The following is a 12628-nucleotide window of genomic DNA, read 5'->3' on the forward strand; positions in this document are numbered from 1 at the left end:
ATTTTATGATTCTGTGATTCCATGGTTCTGTTAATCCCCGATTCCTTGATTCTGTGATGATGCTACTGCAATTCCGTGATTCCACAGAATTCTGCGATTCCATGATTCTGCAACTCCATGATACCATGATTGTATGACTCCACCATTCCACAATCCCATGATTCCCTGCTCCCAGGATTCCATGACGACACCCGATCCACGTGACGTCATCACGTCAATATGACGTCCACGGATACCATAGTTTCCCCCCCTCATCTGCCCCCCCCTCCTTTCCCCGGGGGAACACCAATCAGCGCTCTCCTTGCGTGGCTCGCGAGCGCATTGGGCGTGGCCGGGCGCGCGGCCGCCATTTCGGGGGGGCGGGAGCAGCGCCGCCGCCATTTTGTCGCGGGCGGCTGAGGGAGAAGCGGCGGCGGCGGCGGGAGCGGGCGGAGCTCAGCGCCGGCCCCGGCCCCGGCCCCGCGCCTGCCCCACACCTGCCCCGCTAACACCTGCCCGCCCGCCGGAGCCACCGGAGACCTGGCGACCGTCTGCTTCGGTGAGAGACTGCCCCGGCTGGGGGGGGGGAAGGGGACGGGACAGGCCTCGGGGCCCCCTTAGAGCTCCGGAGGGTCCCCTCAGGGTTCTGGGAGGGGTCCCTCTTCCCCCGGCTCCGTGCCCGGAGCTGTTCTCGGGGCTGACGGGGGCGGAGCGGGGATACCCCCGCGACGGTCACTCGAAAAAATACCGCTTAAAAAACCACTTTATATTTTTAAAAGCCCACTAAAATTATTAAAAATAATTAAAAACAGGAGCGAGGCTGCCGGTTGGCTCGATTTCTGGCTGTAAATCCTCTCCAAAAAGCGAGGTTTTGAGGGTGTTGTAGGGTGAGCGCGGCCCGGTCACCCACCCGTTAAATTTGGTGCTAATTATAAAAATAAATTAATAAATCGATCTGCAGAGCTCGGGGGTTGGAGCTCAGCACGTTTCCGTAGCATCCAGCACTGGGGGGGATTTAAATCCCTGCCCTGAGTCAGGTGGAACCTCGGTATTTTTAAAGGATATGATGCTTGTGTAGCATAATCTTGGATTTTTATTCCCGATTTTACGCCCTGTGCCCTTAAAATTGGGATTTGCCTCTTGCTGATGCTAAAAACGTGGGAAATGTGGAGGTGTTACTGTGCTAAAGGCATTTGGTTGCCATTTGCTGCTGGATTTTTGTATTATTACCCCAAATAATAGGAAAATATTCACTGTAAGACACCTTTTTAGTAAGGGTGAAATAAAGTAACTCCCTGATTTATTAGGGCTAGAAAATACTAAAAGTCTGTTATTATAATACCCATAACCTGCCTCTCAGTTCTCTCCACCCAGAATGGAGAATTTTTTAACGTTTAACCATATAAGCATATAATCGTATAATTTTGATATTTTTGGCTTTGTTTGGAAAATTTTTCTCTGAAGGTGCCACTTGGTTGCCATCTTGCTGCTGGATTTTTGTATTACTATTCTTAATATTGGCAAAATATTCACTACAAAAAGATAAATTTTTGGTAAGGATGAGTTAAAGTAGCTCCCTGATTTATTAAAATTGGCAGGGGGGCTACAAAACATTAAAAAATCAAACAGTCTCTAAAATCATCACAATCAGAACCTAAAAATTTTGGCAAAGGGCTAGAAAACACTAAAAATAATATATTACACATAGGAGTGGGGTAGGTTGGTTTTTTCTCCACTCAAGGGACAAAAATGGAGGGATTATTTAATATTTAACAGTAGAAATGTAGAATAAAGGTGTAAATTCTCCCTTTTGGCCCTGTTTTGCAGATTCTCTGAAGATGGCTGCACAGTCAGCACCGAAGGTCGTGCTAAAGAGCACCACCAAGATGTCTCTGAACGAGCGGTGAGGAAGCCAACGGCACCTTCAGCTCCTAAGAAACCATGTTTTTATACTTAATTCTCACTGCCCAAATCCAAGCCCACCGTGGGTCCCGCCCTCTTTTAACCTCGTCGAGCGAGCAGGTGCCTCCACACCTGCCTTCGCCTCCAGGTCCGGTGGCACAGCGGGTTAAAAGGGCCCAGTTGCGGAGGGATTGCTCCGTGGTTTAATGTTCGCGTGCCACGGAAATGCGGTGGGATGTGTTGTAAGAGCAGAGACCAACCTCACGCACCCTCCCTGTCTCTCCCACATGTTTTTGACATTGGTATTTTGGCCCGGCCGCCGCGCCCGAGGGTCCCACCTGCCCGGGTGAGCCCTGTAAGAGGCCGGTGGTGGCCCCTGGAACCAGCCCAAAGGCTCTTTGGGCCTTGTAAGAGGCAAATGCTTCGCTTCACCTCCATCTCTCCTCTGTCCTCGCGCTCTTCCCGTGGGTCATTCCGCTGGTTTTCCACGTGTGGCTTCTCTGTGACGACTAACGGGTGTCTCGCTGCCCTGCTGAGCACTTTGGGGTTAATTCTCTTACGACTGAGAAGTTTTGGGGCAGTTCTTGCTCCAGCAGAGCTGCAGGGAGCTGTAGGCTGAGCTTACTGGCACATCAGCCCATATTCCTCGTTTTTAGGGGATTTATTCCACTCTTCAGCTCCCAGGATGCTGTTCAGGGGCTTTATTTACCATCTCACTGCGTGCTTGCTCTTAAATTAAGCACTAAAAGCACCAAACAAATTCTCAAGTGGCCTCATTTCAGGAAAACAGTTGGGTGGAAATTAGGAGGTGCTTTGGGTGGTGGAATTTTGTAGAATCATGGCATTATTTAATGTTGGAAAAGCCTTTAAAGTGATCATTTCCAACCTGGTTCCCGCAGTGCCGGAGCACACCAGGCATTTCAGGGCACAGTGTCCTTCTAACCTGCCTCCTGGCCTGGAGTTTTTAAGCTTTTCCCAGATTTTGGGGGGTTAATTTGGCTTTTGCTGTCCCGTTTCTCCCACCTGTCATGGCCATCCCTGCTTCCTGCTGGTTGTCACCCCTTCTGCCACCTCTAAACCCACTAAACCTCCAGCTTTCTCATCCTGACTGAACTTCCACCTCATTCCTGCCTTTTCCAGTCCTCGTGGCAAGCGAGGAATCCGTAATCCCATAAAAGTACCACTCTTTGCATAAGGTTCATGGGAGCTGGAGACCCACTCGAGCACCGTGAAATGCCAGTAATTGTGTGTTTTAAGCTTTAATTAAACCCCGTTTTATTCGACCTTGAAGCTTCACTAACATGCTGAAGAACAAACAGCCGATGCCAGTGAATATTCGGGCCACCATGCAGCAGCAGCAGCTGGCCAGCGCCAGAAACAGACGCCTGGCCCAGCAGATGGAGAACAGACCGTCTGTCCAGGCTGCTCTGAAGCTCAAACAGGTGAGGAAAAGCTGGATTTTGGGCTTGGAGGGATGTGGAAAATAAGCTCCTCAGAGATAAAGAGTCCCAAGAAGGGAAGGGGCTGGAGGGTGAGTCCTGTGAGGGATCACTGGAGAAAAGGAGGCTCAGGGAGGATCTTCTCTCAGCTCCCAACAGGAGGGTCAGGTTGGCCGTCAGGAGGAATTTCCCCATGGAAAGGGTGTTCAGGCCTTGGCAGGGGCTGCCCAGGGAGGTGGGGGAGTCCCCAGCCCTGGAGGTGTCCAGGGAAGGACTGGCTGTGGCACTGAGTGCTCTGGGCTGGGGGACGAGGTGGGGATGGGGCACAGGGTGGACTCCATGGGCTGGGAGGGCTTTTCCAACCTCAGGGATTCTGAGATTCTGTAAAAAGGCTCTTGGAGGTCCAAAAGGAGGGACACAAGGATGGGGAAGGGTCTGGAGGGGCCGCACGAGGAGCAACTGAGGCTTCTTCAGCTGGAAGAGACGAGGCTGGTGGGAGACCTCAGGGGGCTGCAGCTCCTCCTGAGGGGCAGCTCCGATCTCTGCTCCATGTGAGCAGGGACAGGACCTGAGGGAACAGCTGGAGCTGTGCCAGGGGAGGGTTAGGCTGGATTTTAGGAAAAGGTTTTTCTCCCAGAGAGTAGTTGGTTGGGCACTGAACAGGTTCCCCAGGGCAGTGGGCACGGCCCCAAGGCTGCCTGAGCTCCAGGAGCGTTTGGACAACGCTCGAGGGACACGATGGGATTGTTGGGATGTCCGTGCAGGGCCAGGAGTTGGACTCAATCCTTGTGGGTCCTTTCCCATTTGGGATATTCCATGATCCTAAAAACAAGACACCTTGAGGGACTTGCAGAAAATCCCGCTTTTTACCTCAGATAAGTGATTTGTCACCTCCTGGTGGTTGCTGTTGTCGTGGGGATGTTCAGTGCTGGCTGTTGACGTCTCCTCTCTATTTTTCCAGAGAAATGTCTCATCCCGGGGTTCGGGAGCTGCCGAGTGCTTCACCTCACAGTCCCACCTCCAGCCCTTAAAACCCCACCCCAGCTCCACCCTCCCTCGGCTGCGAGGAAAACAGAGGAGTTGCTGATTGTTTTGGGAATGCAGGCCTGGCTTCCAGGCATAGCCCTGCGTTTTAGGAGTGCTATCCCACATCTCATGTCGTGTCCCCAATCCCAGATTGCTGCATGACTTCCGCTCTTTCCCTTCCCGATCCTCTCTTCCAGAAGAGCTTGAAGCAGCGTCTCGGGAAGAGCAACATCCAGGCTCGGCTGGGCCGGCCGGCGGGAGCGCTGGCCCGGGGGGCCCTGGGGGGCCGGGGCCTGGCCCTGGGCCAGCGTGGAATTCCACGGGGGGCCCTGCGGGGCCGCGGCGCCCGGGCCATGATCCGAGGGGCTGCCGCGCTCCGAGGTGGGTGCCACCCCCTGCCCGCAGCCCTGACGTCCCCCTGGCCGTTCCTCAGCCTGAAATCCCGTTTTTTTTGGCTGTTCCATCACAGGTCAGGGGCTGCTCCGCGGCGGGAGGGGGATCGCCCCCCGGATGGGGCTGCGGAGAGGAGGGCTCAGGGGCCGCGGAGGGCCGGGAAGAGGCGGCCTGGGCCGAGGGGCCATGGGCCGAGGGGGGCTCGGAGGCAGAGGTGAGTGTGCCCAGACTTCAGGGATAACGGGAGTTCAGCTGCAGTCCCTTCTCCTGCTCAAGGTCGGGGTGTGGAACCTCCAGCCTCTAAAATTCCAAGTCTGGAATTTGAAAAGCTCATTTATCCAAGAGCTGGTTATTTTTAACAATAAAATGGAGAAGGGGCTTGAATTAGGTGGGAGAGGAAAACCTGGAGCCAGCTGTTGGGGGGGGGCATCCAGGTGTTATGGTTGGGCTGGGACTGAGGAATTCTCGGGAAGCTCCCGATTCTTCAGCAGCTTTGAGCAGTGGCTCTTGGGCTGACAAACACAGAGGGACTGGAGCGAGCTGGGTGTGTATCCATGGCTCCACCATCTCTCTGGGCACCTGGAGGGCTGGGGTAGGGAATTGGGAGTTGAGAATTCCTTGGCTGGAAGGTGTGACTGGTTTTCCATCCCTGCCAGGTCGCGGCATGTCCAGCCGGGGCCGGGGCGGCTTCGGGGGCCGCGGGAGAGGCCGAGGCCGCGGCAGAGGCTCCGCACGGCCGGCCCTGACCAAGGAGCAGCTGGACAACCAGCTGGACGCCTACATGTCCAAGACCAAGGGACACCTGGACGCCGAGCTGGACGCCTACATGGCACAGACGGATCCCGAGGCCACCGACTGAGGGGCCAGGACTGCCCGCGGAGCTTGTGCCGTGCTGGGAGAACCCTTCTCCGTTCCCCATGGAGAATTCAGACTTAGTGTGTTCTTCGATGTTTTGATACTCTCTCTGTTGTATTAAACTTTTTTTGGGATTGTTTTTTGGGGGGATCTTTTTCGGTGGGTTTGTTTTTTCCCCCCTGAGGGAAATGGGATGGATCCACCGCTGGTGACGTGTCCGTGGGATGGGGGTCAGGCCTTGGTGTGCCTCTGGAGCTCCGTGGTTGGGGTTTGGGGTGTTTCTGTGGATTTGGGGATGTTTTTGTTGTGTTCTGGGATGCTCTTGTTGGGATTTTGGGATGGCTCGGTTGTATTTTTGGATCGCCAGGTTCACTCCTGTAGAGTTCAGTTGAACCCACCTGAAGCCAAACCCAACCATCCTAGCAGGGCCAAGAGCCCAAGTTTAGCTGTTGTTTTCCTTCAAGATGCTCAAATCCTCTTGTTCCACACCGGGAGTTCCTGTAGGTTGGAGCAGGAGGAAAATTCCCTTTTAGTGGATTTTTTGGGGGTTTAAAGTTCTTTTGGCACCGTGTTTCTGTGGTTCAAGTGCTTGTTTAAAGGAATGGGAGACAGGGACATAAAATTCCAGCTGGGACAGCGAAGCAGAGCATCAGAACTGTCTCTTACAGTACAGACTCCAAAATCTGTCATTTTTCTCCAAAAAACAATTGAACCCCGTGGCTTGGTGAAGGGTTTGTGATTCCCGTCCAGGTTTGAATTTCGCCCCTTCTGTGACCTATTCTGGTTCCATTGGAATCTTGCATTTCTGGTTGGTTATAACAAAGGAGAAAAATAATTCCCAAAGCCATGTTTAGGGGTTAGGGTTTTTTCCCAGAAAATGGGATTTTTCTCCTCCTCCTCTGCCATGGAATTACTCTATAGGGGCAGAAGGAAGCGGAGGGAATGCGGTCGCAGCCCCAGGAACCCACCGGCTCCATCGAGTTGGGATCGGGGCCGGAGTCCGGCGGCATTCCCGGAGGGATCGGGGCCGGAGTCCGGCGGCATTCCCGGTGGGATCGGGGCCGGGCGGGCGCCGGGACCCAGCGGCGCCGGGGGCTGGGCCCGTGTGTGCTCAGGCAGTGTAAGCGCAGCCGCTATTGGCTGGCGAGGCGAGGGACGGTTGTTACGGCGGCTGCCATTGGCTGCGGCGCGGCGGCATCTCACGCTCTCCGGCCGCTGCTTTTGATACTGAGGGGAACGGGCAAATGCCGGAAACGGGATTGAGGGGGCTGAGGGTGAAAGGACCCCAAACGTGTTGGTTTAACCGTTCTGTAATGGACGGGGTTGGGGTTTGTGGCCTGTCTGTCAGCGGTGCGGTTGCGCCTCTAGATGTTCCTGAGCTGCGCCTCGTCTGTCCCCACTCGGGACTACATTGCCCACCAGCCCCCGCGGCCTTTCCCGTCCCTGCGGACTCGGTTTCCCAGCAGTCCCCGCGGCGCGTGGGGGGCCAAGATGGCGGTGGGGAGCGGCCCCGCGGCCCGGGAGCTCTTCGCTGAAGGGCTGCTGCAATTCCTGCGCCCCGCCGTGAGACAGCTCGACCGTCACGTCCACAGCGTCAGGTACGGCCACACGGACCGGGCAGGGCGGGCCGGGAGCGGCGGCGGGAGCGCGGGGGCCGAGGGGCAGGTAGGGCTGAGAGGGTATCTGTGGTATCTGAGGGGAGTCCAGGTCCCCTGGGGGGGTGACTTTTCGGCTGGGGGGTGCTGAGGGCACAGATCCCATATTGAGGGGCCTTTGGGGTGGGGTCCAATGTTTTCCCTGTCCCCTCGCAGGGAGAGCCAGGTGGAGCTGCGGGAGCACATCGACAGCCTGGCCACAGGTGAGCCAAAAACGGGGGGGGGGGTCACCTCTGCCACCCCTCACCTCCAGGTTTGGGGGGCACAGGGGGTTCACTGGCTCTGTGCCCCTTCCTCAGAGCTTTGCCGCATCAATGAGGACCAGAAGGTGGCCCTTGACCTCGACCCCTACGTGAAGAAGCTGCTCAACGCCCGGCGCCGGGTGGTGCTGGTCAACAACATCCTGCAGAACGCCCAGGTGGGGTTCTGGGGGGCAAAGAGGGGTTGTGGGGGGTCCCAGAGCCCCCCTGGGCACTCACAGAGGGGGGTTTTCCTGCCCAGGAGCGGCTACGGAGGCTGAACCACAGCGTGGCCAAGGAGACCGTGCGGAGGAGGGCGATGCTGGAGGCTGGGGGCTACCAGGGCAAGTGAGAGCCAGGGGAGCAGGTATCCCCGGGATCACAGCCTTGGGAATTCGGGGGGTGTCCCTCCTCACCTGCCACATGGGGAGCAGGGACCCCCCCCGAGTCGTGTGCCCGGATTTGGGGGTGCTGGAATAAAAGTGACGCTGGACTCCGTGATGGTGCCACGTCCCTGAGGGGCCTTGGGGACAGTGGGGAAAGCAGGGGTTGCCAGGGGGGGTCTGGGCACAAGCAGGGGGCGTTGGGCAGCCCCAGGGGGCTTTGGAGGCATTGGGCAGCCCCAAGGGGGTTTGGGAAGCCCACGGTGAAGTGAGGGCACCCCTAGGTAGGGTTTGGGTGTTGCCAGGTGGGATTTGGGGTTTGGGCAGCCCCAGGTGGGATTTAGGTGTCCTCAGGTGGGATTTGGGGTTCAGGCACCCCCCAGGTGGGTCCTTTCAACTTCTGGAACCTTCTCCTGCCACCCCACCAGTTTCATTCCCATCCATCCTGTGTGTCCCTGACCAACCAGGACTCACTGGAAAGGGGGAACACTTTAATGTGTTACATTTAACACTTATAAAACACGGACAGGGCCAAGTCAGGGGCCCTCTCCTGCCCCAGGTGTCCCTGTGCCCTCACTCCTGGGTCTCCATGCTCTCCTCCTCCTCTCCCGCTGCTGGCTCTTCCTGGTTTTCCTCTTCCTCCTCCCCTTCCTTCTTCTCTGGGGGTTTCTCGTACGCCTTCTCCGAGGGTGTCACGATCACCCCGTCCCACGTGGACATCTCGGACGCCAGGTCTGCCCCAACAGGTGGCGCTGGATTCCAGCCCCATTCCCACCTGGATACCCCCGGGATTCCAGCTCCATTCCCCCCCTGAATGCCCCTGGGATTCCAGCCCCATTCCCACCTGGATACCCCCGGGATTCCAGCTCCATTCCCCACTGAATCCAGACACCCCTGGGATTCCAGCCCCATTCCCACCCGGACACCCCTGGGACTCCAGCCCCATTCTCACAGGGACACCCCCACTCACAGCTGGCGTCTCCCTCCTGTCCCAGGATTTTCCGGTAGCCCCCGTGGGACAGGATGCGGACGAGGGTCTGGGCCGTGTAACACACCATGTCCTGGGGGTGGGGAGGGGTCAGTGCAGGGACAGGGACCCCCCGAGCATCCCCTCCCCTGTGGGGATCCCCCTCACCTGCTGTTCCAGCGTCATCACCGTGTGCACCCGGAAGTTGCCGCTCTCGCAGGGATCCGTGATGCCCACGGATCCGGGCAGGAAGAGCCCGGCCGCCAGGATCTGGAGGCAGCGCCTGCACACAGGACATTTCGGGTTCAAACTGGAGCATTCCAGCAGAAATACAGCCAGCAGCTCCCAGCTGGAGGAGCCGGATTCATCTCCCAGGCACCGCTCCAGTGGTTTTACGGGGAAAACCGAGCCACAGCAGGAATTTATCCCCTGGGATTGACCTGTAGGCGATGTTGAGAGCCAGGGGCTGCCGGGTGGGGTTGTTCATCACGGCGTAGTGCCCCTGGAACGGGAAGGGCAGAGGAATTAGGGCAGGAAGGGAAGAATCCCAGCTCAGGGGAAGAATCCCAAGCCCTACTGGGATTGGGATCGGGATCAGCTCCACATCCACGTCCCCCACCAGCAGGTCCAGGATCCACGGCGTGAGCGGCTCAAAGCCAGGGAAGCGGATCCTCAGGTCCTTGAGCAGCCGGATTAGGACCTTCACCCTGGGGCAGAGGCAGGAGGAGGGTCAGTCCTCACCACCAGCACCACTCCACATTCTCCATAAGGAGACCCATGATCCTTGGATCCACGATTCCCTTGGAACTCACGTGGACTGCGAGGCGTTCTCCTCAAACCACCGCGCGTGCCGGATGGCGGCCAGGGCGCTCTGCAGCACCTTGATGTCCACTGCAAGAAGCACAAAGTCCCAGTTTTCCAACCCAAAGAGGCACAGGGAGGGCGCACCAGGCGCTCCTTCTGCCCCGGATCCCAGTGGGAAGCGCGGCCGGGCCCTCACAGTGCAGCTCCGGGTCCAGCTTGCGCAGGTTGGGTGGCACGGTGGTGATGAGGATCTTCACCGTGGCGTCGGCTGAGCTGATCTCAAAGCCCGTCTCGTTGGTCAGCATGGTCAGCACTGGGGGGGAAAACCGGGAATTCCACATGGAGGGCTTGGAAAACTCCTGGGAACAGGGGAACTCAGCCTGCATCGCTCCAGAGATCCCACCTTCGCTGGGGTCCTGCGCCCTCAGGCTCTCCACCACCTTGTTCCCCAAGGCTGCCACGGCTTCCACTGGGGTAAAGAAGGAAAAGGAGAAGGGTTGGAGCAGGGCTGGGAGTCGCTCCGATCCCACCTGATCCCAGCCAGCCAGCACTCACAGGTGGGCAGGATCTTCAGGATCACCACCAGATCCGCCACGTTGTGCCCCGTGGTCATCGTGCCCTTCTTGTAGGAGCCCACCTGGCGAACCTCCTCAATTTGCTGTGGGAAGGACAACCCCAAATCCCAGGAATTCAACACAGTGCAGCATTTTGGGGGCTCAGTATTGATCCTTAATCTGCCCTGGGCCAGGACCACCAGGGCCCTTGTGAGGGACCATCTCCCCAGGGCGCTCTTTTCCCAGTCCCATCAGTCCATCATCTCCCCACGGAGCTCTTTTCCCAACTTTGGGCTCACCACTTCAAAGGTTCCGGGTGCCACGATTAAGTTGTCGATGACATTGTTGATCTTGGTCACCAGGGACAGGATGGAAGCCTGGGAAGGAACAGGAGGGGGGGATTATCCAGGAAAACCTCTCAACAATTCCACTTGCAGAGCACAAAATCATCCAAGAATCTCCTCCTGGGTGCTCATTCCAGAGAATTAATTCATTTTTAGGCCGCTCCTGTGAATCCCTGAAGGACTTTGGATTCTCCAACACCCATCCCAAGGATCTGAGGGAATTTTGGGCACCTGCTCAGCAGCGGTGGGAGCCAGGTCCTGATTCCTCTTGAGCAGGGCCTCACTGAAGGCTGTCTCATCAGCTGCAGGTTTGACACGAGGAAAGGCCATCTCACACTGGAATGGGATGAAATTCCCACTGGGATTTTACTTTCCAACACAATTTCCTGTTCACATGATCCTACCGGAGCTCCACAAGTGTCCAGGAGCTCCCACCTGTGCAGCTTCAGAGGGTTTTATTAACTATATTAATTAATTTAATAATTTAACTCATTAAATCTGCAGCTACCGGGCCTTGGAATCACATCCCTAAAGGGCAGAAACTCAGGGAATTCGGGATGAGGGAATGATTTCTTCCTGGAAAAGGTGGGAAACAGGTGTTGCTGCGGGACCGAGAGGACACCTGAGAGGAGGTGACAGGTATTGGGGTCACCCCGAGGGTTGGAGAGGGGGGACAAACCTCAATCCAGGAATTGATCTGGTATAATCCCCCCCAAAAAATGATCCAAACCCCCCAAACCAGGGATGGGGGGTCGTTCAAGCTGGAAAACCCCTGGCAATCCCCAGAAAAGGCCCCCTGGATCCCCTCGGAACGGGGGTTACTCACGACATAGAAGTCAAAGGGGATGTGGGGCACAAAGGGCCGGAACCTAAAGGGGAGAGAAGACCCCACTTCACTCTCTGGGCGGGGCTTTGTCCCCCCCAAACCCACCCTCCTGTCACGACAGAGCGCTGTCACGACACGTGGGATGGCCCGGCAGGGCCGGGGGTTACCTGAGCCCCCTCCCCAGGACCCCCCTACCGCCCTCCCCGCATCCGAAGCATTCCCAGGACTCCCCTGGATCCGAAGCGGCCGCCGCGGCCGCGGCCTCGATCACCCCTGCGGGGAGAGAACGGGAGCGATAACGGGGGGTCCGAGCGACCCCCGGTCCCACCCCCATACACCCCATCCCGCCGCTCCCCGTTACCCCTCCCCGTCCCGGTCCTGTCCCCCCGCTGGTTCCATCCCGATCCCGCCGCCCCCTGTCCGGTGTCCCCCCAGTCCCGGTTACCCCCCGGTTCTCCCCCGTTCCCTCCCCGGTCCCGGTCCTGGTCCCCCCCTCATTCCCGGTATCCCCCCATTCCCGATATCCCCTCCCTCATTCCCGATATCCCCTCCCTCATTCCCGATATCCCCTCCCTCATTCCCGATATCCCCCCCATTCCCGATATCCCCCCCCCATTCCCGATATCCCCCCCATTCCCGATATCCCCCCCCCATTCCCGGTTTTCCCCCACCTCATGTCTCCGCCGCTCCCAACAATGAACCGCCGCTCTCAGACCCCGCAGCAACCCTCCCTCCCATTGGTCACCTCCCTCCGCCGGCCCGCCCTCCCGGGGCCGCTCCCCGCTCTCCATTGGTCTGGCCGCGCATCAATCTAAGGCGGAAACCACTAATAGCGGCGCGCGGCCGCTGGGGGGAGCCGGGTCGGTGAATGGGGCGCGAGCGGGTTAGTGCCTTACCTCGCGGCCGGGAGGGACCGCGAGGGGCAGCAGAGTGGCGCAGCGGGAGCGTGCTGGGCCCATAACCCAGAGGTCGATGGATCGAAACCATCCTCTGCTAACGCTGAGTTTTTCTTTTCCTCAGCAGCGATCTCGTTAATCGCGTCGGGTTTTACCGCTGCTTTAAGGCGACTTTAATGCTCCTTAATACTTTTTACAACTTGTCCCGCCCCGGAGCATCGCGGGGTAACGGCTGTCACGTGTGTCGTCAGACCCGGGGGCTCGGGGTGTCCCCGGGGGGCTGCGCGTGTCCCAGGGCTTGGACCATCCCGGCTTTGGACTGTCCCGGGGTTGGACCACCCCGGATCTGCGTGTGTGCCCGTCCAC

The 12628-nt window shown here is 57.9% G+C and overlaps 3 protein-coding genes and 1 non-coding gene across 6 annotated transcripts; 3 read left to right on the plus strand and 1 right to left on the minus strand.

Moving 5' to 3' along the window:
- The first annotated feature begins 403 nt into the window (after window positions 1-403).
- LOC113991179 (chromatin target of PRMT1) lies at window positions 404-5743 on the plus strand. 3 transcript variants are annotated; one of them, XM_027727275.2, is made up of 6 exons: window positions 410-538; window positions 1807-1882; window positions 3173-3323; window positions 4544-4727; window positions 4816-4953; window positions 5396-5743. In XM_027727275.2, the coding sequence occupies exons 2-6, from the start codon at window positions 1818-1820 to the stop codon at window positions 5596-5598; spliced, it is 741 nt and encodes a 246-aa protein (XP_027583076.1). In that variant the 5' UTR covers window positions 410-538; window positions 1807-1817; the 3' UTR covers window positions 5599-5743. The 3 variants fall into 3 exon arrangements, with proteins under 3 accessions (XP_027583078.1, XP_027583076.1, XP_027583077.1); XM_027727276.2 differs by having other exon boundaries at window positions 4547-4727; XM_027727277.2 differs by lacking the exons at window positions 4544-4727; window positions 4816-4953; window positions 5396-5743 and adding an exon at window positions 4282-4492 and having other exon boundaries at window positions 404-538.
- Window positions 5744-7070: 1327 nt separating this feature from the next.
- On the plus strand, window positions 7071-7987 carry SNAPIN (SNAP associated protein). The gene is made up of 4 exons (XM_027727278.2): window positions 7071-7192; window positions 7406-7452; window positions 7549-7667; window positions 7751-7987. The coding sequence occupies exons 1-4, from the start codon at window positions 7086-7088 to the stop codon at window positions 7838-7840; spliced, it is 363 nt and encodes a 120-aa protein (XP_027583079.2). The 5' UTR covers window positions 7071-7085; the 3' UTR covers window positions 7841-7987.
- Window positions 7988-8341: 354 nt separating this feature from the next.
- Window positions 8342-11650, minus strand: ILF2 (interleukin enhancer binding factor 2). Its single transcript, XM_027727303.2, has 13 exons — window positions 11598-11650; window positions 11367-11409; window positions 10772-10876; window positions 10496-10573; window positions 10198-10300; window positions 10046-10111; window positions 9839-9955; window positions 9651-9729; window positions 9458-9545; window positions 9279-9340; window positions 9007-9121; window positions 8842-8932; window positions 8342-8605 (listed from the first exon to the last, which is right to left on the minus strand). Exons 3-13 carry the CDS (start codon window positions 10868-10870, stop codon window positions 8445-8447), a joined length of 1059 nt encoding a protein of 352 aa, XP_027583104.2. The 5' UTR covers window positions 10871-10876; window positions 11367-11409; window positions 11598-11650; the 3' UTR covers window positions 8342-8444.
- Window positions 11651-12290: 640 nt separating this feature from the next.
- TRNAM-CAU lies at window positions 12291-12362 on the plus strand. Its single transcript has one exon. It is a non-coding gene; the product is annotated as a tRNA-Met (tRNA).
- Window positions 12363-12628: the final 266 nt, after the last annotated feature.

Source organism: Pipra filicauda, unplaced genomic scaffold (genome assembly GCF_003945595.2).
Source record: "Pipra filicauda isolate LSUMZ 115617 unplaced genomic scaffold, ASM394559v2 scaffold512_size417520_pilon, whole genome shotgun sequence".
NCBI classification, from domain to species: Eukaryota; Metazoa; Chordata; class Aves; order Passeriformes; family Pipridae; genus Pipra; species Pipra filicauda.

Bases quoted from the DNA above. Each gene is read 5' to 3' on its own strand.
- LOC113991179 (XM_027727275.2), top strand. From the start codon at position 1,818: ATGGCTGCACAGTCAGCACCGAAGGTCGTGCTAAAGAGCACCACCAAG. The intron at 1,883-3,172 runs GTGAGGAAGCCA...TCGACCTTGAAG, and splicing joins AAGATGTCTCTGAACGAGCG to CTTCACTAACATGCTGAAGA. The intron at 4,954-5,395 runs GTGAGTGTGCCC...CATCCCTGCCAG, and splicing joins AGGGGGGCTCGGAGGCAGAG to GTCGCGGCATGTCCAGCCGG.
- SNAPIN (XM_027727278.2), top strand. From the start codon at position 7,086: ATGGCGGTGGGGAGCGGCCCCGCGGCCCGGGAGCTCTTCGCTGAAGGG. The intron at 7,193-7,405 runs GTACGGCCACAC...GTCCCCTCGCAG, and splicing joins CGTCACGTCCACAGCGTCAG to GGAGAGCCAGGTGGAGCTGC. The intron at 7,668-7,750 runs GTGGGGTTCTGG...TTTCCTGCCCAG, and splicing joins ACATCCTGCAGAACGCCCAG to GAGCGGCTACGGAGGCTGAA.
- ILF2 (XM_027727303.2), bottom strand. From the start codon at position 10,870: ATGGCCTTTCCTCGTGTCAAACCTGCAGCTGATGAGACAGCCTTCAGT. The intron at 10,574-10,771 runs GTGCCCAAAATT...GTTCCTTCCCAG, and splicing joins CTCCCACCGCTGCTGAGCAG to GCTTCCATCCTGTCCCTGGT. The intron at 8,933-9,006 runs GTGAGGGGGATC...CCCCACCCCCAG, and splicing joins TGATGACGCTGGAACAGCAG to GACATGGTGTGTTACACGGC.